The sequence below is a fragment of the Anomaloglossus baeobatrachus genome, chromosome 3 (genome assembly GCF_048569485.1).
Source record: "Anomaloglossus baeobatrachus isolate aAnoBae1 chromosome 3, aAnoBae1.hap1, whole genome shotgun sequence".
NCBI classification, from domain to species: domain Eukaryota; kingdom Metazoa; phylum Chordata; class Amphibia; order Anura; family Aromobatidae; genus Anomaloglossus; species Anomaloglossus baeobatrachus.
The window spans coordinates 85,609,643-85,627,547 of record NC_134355.1 but is presented as its reverse complement, the minus strand read 5'-3'; the positions used below and the strand labels follow the sequence as shown (position 1 = coordinate 85,627,547).

General features: G+C 44.4%; 1 protein-coding gene across 1 annotated transcript in view; it reads left to right on the top strand.

The window, feature by feature from the left end:
- Nucleotides 1-17,905, top strand: part of LOC142296072 (serine palmitoyltransferase 3-like) — a 140,786-nt gene that overhangs the window by 64,304 nt on the left and 58,577 nt on the right. The window contains exons 4-5 of the mRNA XM_075339286.1: nt 2,663-2,811; nt 8,467-8,591. Of these exons, the coding sequence (XP_075195401.1) occupies nt 2,663-2,811; nt 8,467-8,591 (274 nt within the window). The remainder of the gene's footprint in view (nt 1-2,662; nt 2,812-8,466; nt 8,592-17,905) is intronic.

The window sequence follows — 17,905 nt, the reverse complement described above, 5'->3', positions numbered from 1 at the left end:
TATCTTGGTTACAAGCTTACCTCAGCTGTCAGACGCCGGCTCCTGCTCCCTGCTCGCTTCATTTGTCGCTCTCTCGCTGTCACACACAGCGATCTGTGTGTCACAGTGGGAGAGCGCCTTTGAAGAAAACGAACCAGGGCTGTGTGTAACGAGCAGCGATCTCGCAGCAGGGGCCAGATCGCTGCTCATTGTCACACACAGCGAGATCGCTAATGAGGTCACTGCTGCGTCACAAAAAGCGTGACTCAGCAGCGATCTCTGCAGCGAGCTCGCTGTGTGTGAAGCACCCCTAAATCTGAACAGAATTTGCACTGCTACCTTCACCCATTCTCCCTCTCATCTCTCAGCAGTGATAGTGAAAGCACTGAGAGGGGGAGCAGTGAATATCCAAATTGTATTCACGTATACTTTACTAGTGTGCAGGAAATGTTGAATTCTACAGAGCTTACAGCAAGATAGCAGGATAAGGTAAAACAATAAAACTTACTGATCCTGAAAGGTCTCCTTAAGCCCTATTTTAAAGATAAAATTAGTATTTTACTGCAAAATCACCTGACAAATTCCATATATGTAGAGCACAAGGCGTGGTTATAGACTAGTACTTTTCAAGCTGTGAGACGTGCTTCACTGGTAAGTTGTCACATGAACATAACAATATTAAGTACAATAAAATCAGATGATCTGAAAAACTGTAACAGGAGTGACAAACCATCTAATGTATTTAAGAGCTATAAGAATCAGGTAGTTTGAACTTAAACAGGAGTTCCTTTAGTTCCCTGGGAAAGATGAGTAACCAGATGACATGTCAAGCTGCTGTTTATCCCCTTATCAGATAACTGATAAACACTCAAGGCCAAGTTTTGGTCAGCAGCTATCTCAGAAGTGTGAACACCTTTAATGTAGATATGCATAGCTCCCAATTGTCCCGGGTTCAGCAGGAATGTCCTGATTTGAGGGGGCAGTCCAGCTGTCCTGGCAAGTCAGGACTTTGTCCCAACTTCTAATACTATTTTTCTCCATGTGATGTTGTTGCGGGCAGGGGACAAACCACGGCAGGGGGGCTGCTCGAGACACTGGGATCCGGGGCCGTGGCGGTGGCTGGAGGGGAAGCCGGCCCCGGCCCTGAACACCCGTCCGTCGCTCGCAAGTGAAAAGGGGGATTTTTATATAGGGGAGGTTTTGTCAGTAATGCCAACTGTGGTGTGCGGTGATTGTTGGTGACACTGCTGCTGGGGGTGATGCCCAGGACCGATGGAGTGGGGCAGCTGGATGTTATCCCCTCCACGGGTAGGGGCGGTGTTGTCTCGGGGCCCCGTTACAGGTGGGATGGTGCTGCGGAGCACAGTCTACAGGGTTGGACCGGATGGTGTTGGTGTACTCACAGTTCCTGAATAAATTCACACAGAATCCAGATGGTAAACCAAATTGCCAGTGACCAGTGACCTCTGGCGGGTGTGTTCGGATCCCACACCCTGGTACAGCAAACAGGGGTCCCTTCCTCCTGCACTTAGTGTTTGTGTCCTTTTTGTTAACTACTCCGCATGAAACTGGGAAGTCCACCACTCCCGGTTATACTGTGTGTTGGGAGTTGTGGCCCGCGAGAACTGACCCGTGGGATCTTAGCAGGCAATTGCGGAGCCCTATCCCCCTCGTTGGGCTTCCGTCTCGCTCTATCTGGGCCTCCTGTGGGACAAGACCTGAAATCTTGTCCCCGGCTGGTCAATTAGTAAGGTGCTTGAAGCTGTCCTTGCTCTAGGGTCCAGGTACCCTGTCGTGCACGGCCTCCGGACCGGATTCCCGCTGGTCGATACCGGCGGGCTACAACCCTGTTCCGGTCCACTTAAGTTCTCCCGCGACCGGATCTCCGTTGCCTGTGGCCCTGTCTGCCGACTGCCACCTAGTCAGTCGTCCAGGAACTCCAACCCCTGACTAACCTGTCACTTCACACTCCTCTCTCTTTCTTTCTGACTCTCAGTCTCACTGTCTGTGTCTCACTGACTCTGCCCCTCCCATAACACCTCAGAACCCCTAGGTGGGCGTCACCATCCGCTTGGCCCTGCCCACTGGTGTGTCCCTATTGTCATGGGGGGTAACTTGGCTTTGCTGGCTGGTGTTGTGTACCATGGATGTGGGGGTTGTGATGAAGAACCAAAGAGATGGGACATCTATACCTGGAAGAGGGGTGCAGTCATCTGTGACACCCTGATTGTCAGGGTGTCACAATGTCTTCTTTGGTGTCTTCTCTTCAACGCTCCATAGTTCCTATGTCTTATGTTTTTAATCATAGATTATATCCCTTTTGTTTTTGTGTGCACACAATTCACACTTTTAGAGCGGCCTATTATAAATACTCTTTATTAAAAGTTAAGTTTTGCTACTCACCATTGCTGTTGTAAATCAAGCAAAAAACATTCTTGAACACGTTTTATACTGTGTTCAGTAGACAAATTCACAAATAAATTGAGCAATTATTACTAATTGGGATTTAAAATTAATTCCCTGGTGAAGCCTATCCACATGTGTGACCTCCAGTAGAAAAAGTTTGGGAAAACCTGATCCAAAGTAAAACACACTAGACATGATTTTCAATATAGTGGTGACTTTTCAAGTTCTGAATGTAAGGATATCATTATATAGTAATAAAGTAATTTGTTTATGATAGGTACACCGGAAAAGTAATTAAGGATGTTATAAATATGGGATCATACAACTATCTGGGGTTTGCAGAAAATGATGAAGAGTCACTGGAAAGCGTGAAGAATGTGCTGGAGAGATATGGCGCTGGTATCTGTAGTACGAGGCAAGAAATGGGTAAGTGGGGTGTTGGACGGTATTCTAATGATTAATTATGTAAGCCAATAAGATTATTCTTAACATTGCTACATCGTGCAGATAAACCTTGTGCCTCCCCAAGCTATACTCCATTCGTATGTCCAGTAAATCCACCTACCCCATTTTTCCTGTACCACCTCTCACCATCCTTTACATGCTAGACATTGCCTACTGAATGAAAAACACAAATAACCTATAAGACCATCTACAATCTGTCCCCTCTATACCCATCTGCCCTAACCTCCCAGTATGTCACCACACCTTATCTCCAGTTCAGGACCCTCTGTCGTTCTTCTCTTATGTTTCTAACATCATCCTCCAGTCTTTCTTGCGTACATCCCAAGTTCCCCAAACACATTAGACTGTTAACCGAACCGGCCAATATTGGTGGGATTGGCTGGTGGTCCATTGTGTATAAAGATCTCCCGATAGCTTGTGTTTTTACGAAGGAACCGGAAAATCAGGTTTACATCAACTGAAGGTAAGAGAGATAAGCCGCTGCCGGAAGAGTCCGCCAGATATTCTCAAAGGGAACACACAAGCTCAGCTTGGCCAAGTACTCCCATGAATTTGACACTCTGGATAACTTGCTCTAGGCCAAAGGATCACTCGGCTCATGAATTATACTGTGGAACTCTTCAGATTCCTTTCTACCAGAAAAATTTTCAAGACCAACCTCCCGTGGTCCCCACAAAGCTTCTCATGAGCCAGATCAGATACCCCATACTTTGCACTGACGAGGGGCAAGCACCCCGAAACAGTGTCTGCAAATTGGGATTCTGATCTGGTATATATATATCCTAAGTCATTTGCAAAGGATTGTTAAAAATCCACATTTGACGTTTAGGATCGCTACTTCCAATAGGTGGCGCTGCGCTAAAGTTTGTCTCCTTTCCTGGAGAGACAATTTCAAGATCAACCTGAAACCTACCTTGATAGAGAAGTTTACATCCTGAAATGAGTCTTTTGCCACCAGATTCCGCCCTCACGCTCTGCTTCTTTTACTCTTGGGCTCCACTCACACTGGCGCATACATCAGACGAGTGCTATACTATATTTTTATCGGATAGTACTTGGACTAATGTTATACTATGGGGCAGTGCCGTTCAGCATATTTTTTTCTCTTGCCAATTCGGCATATTGGCAGTGTATATTGACCAGCGCACACCCATTCAAGTCTGTGGTTGCATGCAAATAAACATCGGACTGTGCTCGGATGACAACACAGCGCAGTCCGATCTCCGCGGACTCACAGAACAGAGATAATGGAAAAATGTTGTTCTCCATCTTCTCCTGCAGTGTGCGTGATTCTCATGCGAGAGAGTTGGATTACATTAAGCTGACACTCTGATCAAACTCTGATCAGAGTATCATTCACATTATCCACTCAATAATCTATGACCATCTGACTGCAGCCTTACACATGTATATTGTAAGCCATTGAAGTCAAGACTTTTCTGTGCCTGTCTGTCACTTTTGCATAGTTCTTTGAACTTTCCAATTGCCATAATGTTTGTAGTCCAACAATCTATTTTTCATCTGTACTTTTTTTTTTTTATTTTTTATTAATACCATCTCTTGCCTATATCTGCTGTTTCTAATAGGATCTGTAATAACATGACTATTTCTCAGTTTTCCATCTTCGCCTACATTATTAAGTATTTTGACTATACAGACTATTTATATCACGTTACATCTTCCGCAGTGTTACTTTTTCAGACAGTCCTTTAAAGACTAGAAAAACCTGTTTGCTGTGTGGAATGTGTAATACTTGGAGTACAAACTCTTTGACCCGGAAACTAAGTTTTACATGTGTATGACTTTTATTCAGACTTTTTAGTCTTGTAGAAGTAATCCATAAAATGATTGCTACATACTTCTAATCCCCAAAGATTTTGCACACCACTTGACATGTACAATATGACATAAATGATACGGTTCGGGCTAGGTTCTTACCCCTTCAATCACAGGCATCAGATATTTTAGTTGCTTCCGTTTGCATAAATTCCAGCCCACAGTGACGGGCTTTGTCATGTGTTCATCAGTGTCGTCATTATGACTGCGTTATCCTCCTAGATGTTTAGGTAATGGTATGCAGTGCGGTCAGTTTTCTTTACGTGATTTGTGAGGTTACTCTGTATAAAGGTGAAATATTCTGTTTCCTCGGTCTAGTTTGACTTTGATTTTTAGATAATGATGTCGTACAGTTTATCCGTGAGAATTCTTCCTATTTTATAATCCAAAATTGTATTCTAGATCTGCTTGACAATATGTTTAAAAAAAAAACAAACAAACCAAACATTCATTCATTTTTTCAAGATCTACATTTTAAGTCATAAAATAATAACCTTTATCAGTTAAAGGGAATCGGTCAGCAGGTTTTTACTACCTCACTTGAATGGGTGCGAGAGAAACAGGATCGCATTAGACTTATAACATGCTGCGTTTTTTTTCTCCCGTCCGATTAGGACTGAGAAAATAATTGCTCATGGGTGCTGGCACACAGGCTAATATTGGTCCAAGTGGAATGCGATGTTTTATCGCATTCTACTCGCTTCGATTTTCATGCCGTGTGTCTTTAGGCCTTATACTGGAAAATGAATGAAAATAATTAACATTATTTTTTTTTTTTTAACCTGACTTAAAGGGAATATGTCAGCAGGTTTTACTATGTAATCTGAAGACGGCATTCTGTAGGGTTTAAAGGGAACTTGTCACCAATTTTTTGCTCTATAAGCTGCAGCCACCACCAGTGGGCTCTTACAGTTAGGTCCAGAAATATTTGGACAGTGACACAATTTTCGCGAGTTGGGCTCTGCATGCCACCACATTGGATTTGAAATGAAACCTCTACAACAGAATTCAAGTGCAGATTGTAACGTTTAATTTGAAGGTTTGAACAAAAATATCTGATAGAAATTGTAGGAATTGTACACATTTCTTTACAAACACTCCACATTTTAGGAGGTCAAAAGTAATTGGACAAATAAACCAAACCCAAACAAAATATTTTTATTTTCAATATTTTGTTGCGAATCCTTTGGAGGCAATCACTGCCTTAAGTCTGGAACCCATGGACATCACCAAACGCTGGGTTTCCGCCTTCTTAATGCTTTGCCAGGCCTTTACAGCCGCAGCCTTCAGGTCTTGCTTGTTTGTGGGTCTTTCCGTCTTATGTCTGGATTTGAGCAAGTGAAATGCATGCTCAATTGGGTTAAGATCTGGTGATTGACTTGGCCATTGCAGAATGTTCCAATTTTTTGCACTCATGAACTCCTGGGTAGCTTTGGCTGTATGCTTGGGGTCATTGTCCATCTGTACTATGAAGCGCCGTCCGATCAACTTTGCGGCATTTAGCTGAATCTGGGCTGAAAGTATATCCCGGTACACTTCAGAATTCATCCGGCTACTCTTGTCTGCTGTTATGTCATCAATAAACACAAGTGACCCAGTGCCATTGAAAGCCATGCATGCCCATGCCATCACGTTGCCTACACCATGTTTTACAGAGGATGTGGTGTGCCTTGGATCATGTGCCGTTCCCTTACTTCTCCAAACTTTTTTCTTCCCATCATTCTGGTACAGGTTGATCTTTGTCTCATCTGTCCATAGAATACTTTTCCAGAACTGAGCTGGCTTCATGAGGTGTTTTTCAGCAAATTTACCTCTGGCCTGTCTATTTTTGGAATTGATGAAAGGTTTGCATCTAGATGTGAACCCTTTGTATTTACTTTCATGGAGTCTTCTCTTTACTGTTGACTTAGAGACAGATACACCTACTTCACTGAGAGTGTTCTGGACTTCAGTTGATGTTGTAAACAGGTTCTTCTTCACCAAAGAAAGTATGCGGCGATCATCCACCACTGTTGTCATCCGTGGACGCCCAGGCCTTTTTGAGTTCCCAAGCTCACCAGTCAATTCCTTTTTTCTCAGAATGTACCCGACTGTTGATTTTGCTACTCCAAGCATGTCTGCTATCTGTCTGATGGATTTTTTCTTTTTTTTTCAGCCTCAGGATGTTCTGCTTCACCTCAATTGAGAGTTCCTTAGACTGCATGTTGTCTGGTCACAGCAACAGCTTCCAAATGCAAAACCACACACCTGTAATCAACCCCAGACCTTTTAACTACTTCATTGATTACAGGTTAACGAGGGAGACGCCTTCAGAGTGAATTGCAGCCCTTAGAGTCCCTTGTCCAATTACTTTTGGTCCCTTGAAAAAGAGGAGGCTATGCATTACAGAGCTATGATTCCTAAACCCTTTCTCCGATTTTGGATGTGAAAACTCTCATATTGCAGCTGGGAGTGTGCACTTTCAGCCCATATTATATATATATATATATATAGATAGATAGATAGATAGATAGATAGATAGATAGATAGATAGATAGATAGATAGATAGATAGATAGATAGATAGATAGATAGATTATATATATATATAGAGATATATATATATATATATTTGTATTTCTGAACATGTATTTGTAAACAGCTAGAATAACAAAACTTGTGTCACTGTCCAAATATTTCTAGACCTAATTGTATATACAGCATTCTAACATACTGTATAGAAGAGCCCAGGCCGCTGTGTACAACATAAAAAAACACTTTTTAGAATACTCACCTAAACCGGGCGCTGCAGTGGATGTGGCTCAGATGGGCGTCTTCGTCCTGGTGCCAGCGCCGTCTCTTTCGGCCATCTTTGTCGCCGCCTCTGTCGTCCTTCTGAAGCCACAGTGCATGACGCGTTCGACGTCATACACACTCGCCGGCATTCAGGTCCTGAGCAGGGCAGATCAAAGTATTGTAGTGCACATGCGCGGGACTGGTGAGTGTGTATGACGTAGACGCGTCATGCACACAGGCTTCAGAAGGAGGACGAAGATGGCTGAAAGAGGTGGCGCCGGCATCGGAGGATGAAGATACCCATCTGAGCTACATCCACCTCAGCAACCGGTTTAGGTGAGTATTATAGTGATTTTTATTTTCTACACAGTGGCCTGGGCTCTTATATACAGCATGTTAGAATGCTGTATATAAGAGCCCACTAGTGGTGGCCGCAGCTTATAAGGTAAACTGGTGACAGGTTCCCTTTTAAACAGAATTCAGCTATGTGTTTATCACTTTGCTGTTGTTTATGTGCAAGGATTATTTTAGCACCAGAAGATTATCATTGCTCGGACTACAGCAGCACGTGCTTTATAGTCTGACATGCCTCTTTCTGTGATTTATAGACATTTGTACATAGAGCTTGGTGTGGGGGTGGTTAACCTTCTCAGTCTTCCTGCATTGCCAAATTTAAAAATTCTGATTTGCGTCAGAACGGCTGCACCCAGTAGAATAAATGATACATCGTTGTATTCAGGGTTTCTTTTCCTACATCATGCTGCTCTCAGATGAGGTAGAGAAAAAACTTGCTGACAGATTCCCTTTTTAAAACCATGTGGGGAAAAAAGTGACAAACAAAATTGCAAGCAGATTAGATTTTTTTTTAAATGGGGATTTTTGGGGTTGAATCAAAGAGCAAATAAGAAAGAAAAAAAGTGTGACCATACTCTAATAATGGTTTACAATCAATCATATATAAACTTTTTAATTCCAGCATTCTTTCATTTTTTATTTTTTTTTTTAGGAAATCTGCATATCCATCAAGAGTTAGAAGATTTGGTTGCAAAGTTTGTCAACGCAGAGGCTGCAACAGTGTTTAGTATGGGATTTGCTACCAACTCAACAAATATTCCAGCACTTGTTGGCAAGGTACGACATCGTAGGAAAGTGTAAAAATGAAAAATTATTTTAAAGTCGTTTTTTTTTTTTTTTTGTTTTTTTTTTAACCATCTATGTAAATAAATATTTACCTATCGCTAACAGTCATTAATTCCACCATAGTAATCCAAAAGAATATCAAAAGTTTTAGATATCAAAAAGGACAAATTCAAAGATATATGTAAGATAGGGTCATAGAGGTGCCCTCTTGCAGACCAAGGGCATTATGGGTAAGCACACTTATGTGGATTTGATTCGCTGATCAAATGCATGTCATGTCTTACATGCCTGTGCACTATATACCTGCCCTTCACTTCATAGATCTGTTGCAAGCTCCACCTCTATGCCATTTGTAGCCCTCATCAGCACTACTTTCATGTATGTGTTTTGTATTTGTCTTGTTTCTTTTTTCATATCTAATAAACTTTTTGTATACTTTTGGATTACTATGTTGGAATTTAATGACTCTGCTAGCTATAGGTTAATATTGATATCCCAAGTCACTACCTTTCACATTGTATATTTTAAAATACGGGTCTTGACTTGCACTTACAGGTTTTTTTTTGTAGGCCCCTTACTTTTATTCAGATGTTGTTCATATAAATATGTAAGAATATACTTTTTTTTTTTTTTTTTCCTGGGAATTGGAACGTCTTTTTAAGGGTGGGAGTGATCAAGGCCTGTTTTAAAGCTTGTGATGAAGACACCAGTTATAAGTGATGGGTTAAAGAGATGGGTTATGGTTGGGATGAAGACACGGGTGAGGTTTGGGATGATGTGGGATGGGATCAGGTCAAGTGCACAAGTGGTGAGATGCGATCTGAAGAGTAGAGAGGACAGTTTATCTTCTATAATGGCGGAGAAGCTGGTTTTGGTGGAAGAGAGTTGAGTTATTAGGAGGAGCTGTCGGTACTGAGGGCCAAAGCTTTCTCTGCTTTTGTCAATCAGCTGCTTGAAGAATAAGGCAAAGTCTTCAGCGGAGATGACTGGGAGAAGGTGCTGAGGGACAGAAGAATAGAAAGTGTTGAATAGCTGTTTAGGCTTGTGAGACAGAGAGGATATGAGAGATTAGTAAGGTTTGTTTTGCAGCAGTGAGTGTGGACTTGAAATTAGTGAGGGACTGTTTGTATGTGATGAAGCGCTCGTTAAAATGGGATCTCTGTGTTGCCTATTGACTGTTTTTTGCTTTTTTTTTTTTTGTATGTGCGAGCTGCATCTATTGTGGTATATAAATTGGCAGCAGCATCTGCATCATGTAAGGAACCTCTGTCTGCAAAAGGGAAAAACGACTTAGAAAGTGAGTGTAAATCAAGGTGCTTGAGATCTCTGCGAGGGTGTGTTAGTTTGCAGAGTGAAGATTGTGCACTTGGAAAAGAGAGGTAAGAGAATCTAAATAGGTTGAGGTCAGATAGAGAGGTTAGATTGGGAACAGAGGCTGGTGAAAATGAGATCCGAAGTATGACCATCTTTGTGAGTGGCTGCGGAGGACCATTGATCGATGCCAAAGGATGAAATGAGTGTTAGACGCTTAAAGACAGCTGATTGGAAAGCATCATTGGACATGTTGAAGTCACGCATGATGATAGTGGGGATGTCAGCAGAAAGGAACTGAAGTAGCCCGGTGGGGAAGTCGTCCAAAAAGATGGTGGGTGGCCCTGGGGGGCGGTAAATTACATATATTTAGAGGGGGAGTGGATGCAGACATAGTGCACCTCCAAAAGAAGGGAGACTAATGGATGGTGCCAGTGGAATTGGGGTGAAGGAGAGGCTGTCAAAGGGGATGAAAGCGGGTTCGGTGATGCAGAGGAAGGAAAAATTTGTTAGTGATGAAAATATAATGTATTGGCACAGACCGAGCAAGTGCTCCATCAAGCTCCTGTTAGAGGGACGGGGAAGCGGGGCTGGGTGAATGGGTTTAATTTTCGAAAGGTTGCAGAAAATCGTGATGGGTCATGGATGGGAGGTAGAAATGACTGTGGAGATGTGGTAAGGAGGGCCAGGATTTCAGGCGATATTACCAGCAATGAGGAGGAGCAGAGTGTTAATAGGTGGGAGCAGGAGAGGCCATGAGTTGTCTATTTGTGTTTGGAGATAAAGGATTATAGTTGGGGAACAGATCTGAGGATGTGATGGATGCAGGGAGAGATGACCAATTCATTACTAGGTGTAGGGATTACGCGGGGTAGTATCAAGTGCAGGACCGGTACAAGCAGCAGAGACCAGGAATATCAGATGTTGGAAAAGCTGGTTAGCAGTTTCAAACATGTCTGCGAGAAGAGTAGACAACTGGACATGAGGATTACATGATTATTAAAGAGCAGTGGTGATAGATGACAAAGTGCCTTCTGTGTACATCTCGTTACTTTCTGGTCCAAATCATTATAGTACATTTATACAATGCAGACTAAAAAAACTAGACTGCTTGTGTATAAACTAGACAGTGCTTGGTATAAATAAGCACACCCCCTTTGAAAAGTAATTTTTATTCAATATCTTACTGAACACCAGAACCATTTCCAATATTTTGACAAGACTAAGTTTTTGTAGAACATTTTTGTTAATTTATAAATTTCGGTAGAAAATCTTCAGTTTTAATCAAATTAGTTGATGTAAAAATGATTACCCCCCCCCCCGTCCCCGTGAACAACTACTACAACTGGTATTGTATGACCTCCATTATTTGTAAGGAGATTACCATGTCTTCAAGGCCTGAAATAAATAAGATAGTTACATATTACAACATCTATCTTTTTCCATTTTTCAAAAACGACCTCTTCCAGAGACCAGATGCTGGATATAGAGTGATGACAACTTGTCTCTTCAGATTTCTCAATAGGTGTTTCAGTTAGTTGACCACTGAATCAATTTAACACTCTTCTTCAGAAATGAAACCATGGCCTTAGATGTGTGATTTGTGTCATTGTGCACTTTTCCAAAATGACATCTACCAAAGACGCAGAATGATGGGAGCATCTTTCTCTTTCTCAGGACATCTGTGAATTCATGATGCCATTGATGAAATGTATCTCCCTGTCATCAGCAATACTCATGCAGGTCCAGATGAGGATACCGCTACCACCATGTTTCACTTAAGGCGTCACACATTTTTCTTTGCACTCCTCAAATTTGTGACACTATACAGTTTTGAGGCCATCAGCACCAAAAACATTTATCTTTGTCTCGTCACTCCAGAGTAGAGAGTTCCAGTAGCCTTCATATTCTTTAGGATAAACCTTGGCAAAATTGTAGGCGTTTTTTGTGAATTGACTTTAGGAGATGCTTCCTTAGTGGACAACACCCATGCATGTCCTTCTCTTCAGTGTATGTCTTTTTGCCACAGAAAATACCCCAGTTTGGCTTACTACTTCTTTATCGAACTGAAGTGAACTTGTATTTCGATTTTTCTTCAACCTTTCTCATCAAAGATGTTCTTGTTTAGATGATAACATCTGTGGTTGGCCCAGACATCTGTGACATGATTGTAGTTCCATCTTTATTGCATTTTATACTTTTGCTAGAGTATGCTGACAGATTTAAAGAGAACCAACTATCAGGATTTTCATATATAAAGTAAAGCCAGTGCTATACTGGTGCCAGGATGCTGAATGTAAGCATGCCTTTTGTTCTGAGATTAAAAGTTTTATTTCAGAAATATGTGCATGTAAAGTTACAGAAATAAACTGCTATTTGATTGACAGGTGCAACAGGAAGGGAATATGTGGGTCGGATTTTCCAGTCTATTCCAGTCCCTGCTGCCTCCCTGGCCTTTGTATATGCTAGACCAGGGGTGGGCAATTAATTTTCCCATGGGGCCGCATGAGAAATTGGGATTGGTTTAGAGGGCCAGACTAATATAATTACCTCAGTTCTACCCAATATACTACATCACTACACCCCCTCCATATACTACACCTGTAATAAACTACACCACTACACCCCTATATACTACAGCTGTATTATACTACACTCCCTCCATATACCTGTAATATACTACACCCCCATATACACCTGTATTATACTACACCACTATATAATACACCTCCATATACTACATCATTACACCCCTATATACTACACCTGTAATATACTGCATCACTACACCCCATATACTACACCTGTAATATAGTACACCTCCATATAGTACACCTGTAATATAGTACACCTCCATATAGTACACCTGTAATATACTACACCTCCATATAGCACACCTGTAATATACTACACCTCCATATAGTACACCTGTAATATACTACATCACAACACCCCATATACTACACCTGTAATATAGTACACCCCCATATAGTACACCTGTAATATACTACACCTCCATATAGCACACCTGTAATATACTACATCACTACACCCGTATATAGCACACCTGTAATATACTACACCTCCATAGAGCACACCTGTAATATACTACACCTCCATAGAGCACACCTGTAATATACACCTCCATATAGCACACCTGTAATATACTACGCCTCCATATGGTACACCTGTAATATGCTACATCACTATACCCCCATATACTACACCACTATATACACCTCCATATAGCACACCTGTAATTTACTACACCCCCATATGTCACACACCCTGCTCCCCATAAAGCCTGCACCCCCATATCACACACACTACACCCCATACAGCCTGCAACCCCATATCACACACACTACACCCCCATAGGTCACACACCCTGCTCCCCATACAGCCTGCACCCCCATATCACACACACTACACCCCCATATGTCACACACCCTGCTCCCCATACAGCCTGCACCCCCATATCACACACACTACACCCCCATATGTCACACACCCTGCTCCCCATACAACCTGCACCCCCATATCTCACACACCCTGCTCCCCATACAACCTGCACCCCCATATCTCACACACCCTGCTCCCCATACAGCCTGCACCCCCATATCTCACACACCCTGCTCCCCATATCTCACACACCCTGCTCCCCATACAGCCTGCACCCCCCAGATCACACACACTACACTCTCATATGTCACACACCCTGCCCACATCTCACCCTGCCTGTACCCCAACTTACCTCTCTCAAACACTCTGCACCCCTTCACATCCTTCTGTCAGTCTGCAGCCCTCATATGCCACTCACCCTGCAACTCCATCTTCCCTCATATGCCACTCACCCTGCAACTCCATCTTCCCTCATATGCCACTCACCCTGCAACTCCATCTTCCCTCATATGCCACTCACCCTACAACTCCATCTTCCCTCATATGCCACTCACCCTGCAACTCCATCTTCCCACATATGCCACTCACCCTGCAACTCCATCTTCCCTCATATGCCACTCACCCTGCAACTCCATCTTCCCACATATGCCACTCACCCTGCAGCCCCCTTCCCCCTCATGTCCCCTCTTTTCTCATTACCAGTCATCATGTTTCCACATCTCCTTCAGGATTCAGTATCTTTGCTTTCTGCCCGGCATCCTGTGTCTCCTCCCACACAGTCCCATGGGCGTGACATCATCGCAGGTCCTGCAAGATGAATTATTCCGTCTGCTGTGCTGCTTCTTCTCCTGCCGGGCGGGAACTTTTGAAATGACACACGCAGCGCAGTACTGACAACGTCAGAGCGCGCGCGCGTGTGTCACTGACAATTAGTGCCAGCAGGGAACAGAGGAAAGACTCCTGCGTTCCGCTGCCTGCACTTACTGTGCGGACCTGCAGGATCTCTCCCTGCTCGGCACGCTGCAGCCCGGCTCCACTGCACCGGCTGAAGACGGGCGGGCCGGTCACAGAGAGTAGGTGGGCCGGATGTGGCCCGCGAGCCGCCCCTTGCCCAGGTCTGTGCTAGACTGTCTGATTCGTAAATCTAATAATTAGATCTAATCTAAAGTTAGGCCCCGATTTTATTAAGAGCGTAATTTTGTACGCTAGTGTTGATCTGGAATGCGCTAGAGCGATATGCCAAATTTAAGCCTTCTGCATCTTCCAGCTATTCATTTTGATGAATTTGCCAGCTGTTCTCAGCTACATACACTTTTTAAAGGAGTTGGCAGAGTTTTCTGGGACTTGTGTAAAAATGGCAAAAGTTGGAAAACTTTTGCAACATTTTAAACCATTTCATGTCAGAATTGTGATGAAATCTGATGAACTGGCCCCTAAGGGTACGTGCCTACTATCAGGACATGCTCCGTCCTGAACGCGGCGGGTCCTGACCTGCGGGGCCGCGAGTCTCCTCCGCAGGAGACCGAAGTTGCTCCTGCCCATGATCAGGGTTTGGGGTACTACGGTCTCTCTCGTTTGTGTTCTCCCTACGGAGAATGCTTGCGACTATGCAGCAAATAATTGACATGCTGTGGCTCAGAAAGCTGCACCCTAGGTCAAGGTCAGCTTATGCTGTGGGCCGTACATGTACAGTAGGCATGGGATTTCTCGAAATCCCATACACTGTACTTGTACTGTACAACGCAGTGTTTTGGACACAGCGAAAACACTCTGCATTCAAAACAATGCAACACTAATCATGGGCACGCAGCCTAAGACTAGAACATGTATCAAAGTGATAAATTTGGTGCATTTTGAGTGCTTTACCTACATTTTCACCACTTATTAGTTAGCTTACTCTGTGCATGTCTCTTTCTTACAAAGTTACACTCTTTTGATGAGTGATTCACAACTAGAGCCTTAAATGCATAATAATGTGGTGCAAGAATGTAAGGCCTCTTTCACTTGTTCATGTTTCCGGTACGCGTGGTGTCCGTTTCCACATGTGCCGGAGACATGGACACACGTAGTCCCACACGGCGACATTTCTATTTTCTGCCGGCAGCATGGATGTCACGCAGATCGCATCAGAGAAAACACCAGAGAAAACACCTGTCCCTTAATTAAAAAAACCAAAATGTTATACTTGTGTCGCGGGCGGGGAGGGGACGCTGCGCTCACCACGCTCTGGTCCGGCGCTGCTGCTGCTTCGCTTGCGGCCCTGTGGTGGCTCGAGCGGTGGGCCGGATCCCAGGGACTCGAGCGCTCCTCGCCCGTGAGTGAAAAGGGGGATGGTTTTGGGGATTTGTTGTCCGTGACGCCACCCACGGTTGTTGGTGAGGTTGTGACACCACCGCTGCTCTGGACGGGGATCCCGGGAGCGATGACAGGGAGCAGCTTGGATGTTGTTTTTCCCCTCCGTGGGTAGGGGGGGTTGGTTGTCCCAGGGCCTGGTGAGGGAGGGATGGCAGGCGGGTTACGGGGCCTGGTGAGGTGCAGGGTCGCGGGGGCAGCGCGGTGCCGCACAGCACAGTGGTACTCACTCAGCCAATGATGAATACAAAGTCTCCGGTAAAACAAACGGCTGGATGGACAGGTCCCACAGATGGCTGCGGTGGTTCTCCTCCCGGTAGGTTGGCGGTGACTGCCTTTCCCTGCACCTGTGTTATGTTCTCGGTTCTGGTGGCTTCCCACCGGTAACCCGCTCCCCAGCTTGGATGGAGGCTGAGGGAGCCCCTTTTGCCCGCAGGCTCTGGCCCTGGGAACTGTAGCCTTGGCGGTGACTGTATTTCCCTTCACGGTTTGAGCTGTTGCCTTCAATCGGGTCTTGACTGCTGGGAAACCCCGGAGGTTCCCTTCGCTAACGGATTTGACCGGTTTTACAGCGACTCCTAGCCTGGTCGGGGTCCGTAGGCCCTGCCGAATGGTGCTGGCTTCTCTTCACTCCCCGATCCGGTACCGGCGGGCCACCGCCCGTCCCCGGTCCTTACGGTTCACGTCAATCAGCCCCTCCTGCAGACGGTCACCACAGTCTGCCAACCTTGCTGTATGTGCCCGGGCCACGCACCCGGACACGGTCAGTTTGCTCCACTATCACTTCACTCCTCAACTTCAAAACTGATCTCCTCTACTCTCCTCCCCTTTTCCCGCCTCCAGGACTGTGTACTCCTTGGTGGGTGGGGCCAACCGCCTGGCTCCACCCCCTGGTGTGGACATCAGCCCCTGGAGGGAGGCAACAAGGATTTTTGTTTGACCTAGATGTGCCTAGCCAGGGTGTGGGGTGTGTTGTTGCAGTACCTGTGACGTCCTGGCTTGTCCAGGGCGCCACACTTGCATGTCTCCGGCACTGCTGTTGCTTCCACGTCCCGCTGATTATGTTCATGCATATTCACTGCACTGACGGTGGATCCGGAAGAGACAGTTAAGTATACAAGTTCATGCTGACTGTGCGCAATCCGGATGTCACACAGACAGCACATAGAGAACACACACACACACACACACACACACACACACACACACACACACACACACACACACACACACACACACACACACCCTGAACTGCCCCACGGATGTCACACACATGAGTTTAATGCATGGACATGTAAAAGAGGCGATAGGTTTTTGCTGCAAATTTGGTCAGAACTTGCGTATGTGGCTTGGTTGATCTCATGTGTTTAAACATTTTCTTTTTTTTTTTTTTCTACTGTAGACGAATACTGTATAGTTCTCTTATAGAGAATTGCTGGTGACCTTCGCGAAAATGGCATCGTCCACTAGAATAGAATAAGCAGCAAGAACCAATAGAAGTAGTTTTCGCTTTTATCCTGCCACCAGTGGCTTCCACACAATTTGCCCTAGCGGGTGTACAATACGTCCGAGCTGCCAGCCTCTGTCTCTACAGCGCACCAACGCTAGGAAAATCTTGGCAATATTTTTAGAACGATATCCCCAGGTGAAGCCAGCCTGATGCTGCCAACACAGCTCTCTCTACGTTATCTTTCCAGCAGATGGTTGATTATGAAACTGAATTTCAGACATTGCAGAAAGGTGTTTTTATAGAGTTGACACCAGAGGGTTCTATAAACAGAGCTTTTACTAAAAAGTTGCTGCAGAAAATTGTCTTAAAATATATTTATGTATGACACTCCTCTGCCTAAGCTTTGTTTTGGTTTCTTATCTGAAGAGGCACATCTCTTGAATATTTTCTTAATAGTACCATTGCAGCCTCTATTCCCTATTACAAAACTGGTCTTCGCAGTGGTAACCTCTGCTACCTTGAATTTTAAAGGCAACCTGTCACCAGAATTTTCGCTATTAAACTAAAAGAATCCCCTTCTGCAGCTCCTGGGCTGCATTCTATAAAGGTTCATCTTGCTACTGGCCCCCCTTTCAGACCTAAATAACAACTTTATAAAATATTACCTTTTGCTATGGTAATGAGGTTTGCTGGCCGTGGGTGGGCTGTATTTCGTCTGTTATCCCCCCTCCTTCCGCTGTTCGCCGTCCCCCAGTGTTCATGTACAAAGATGAGGCCGCCGCCCTCATGT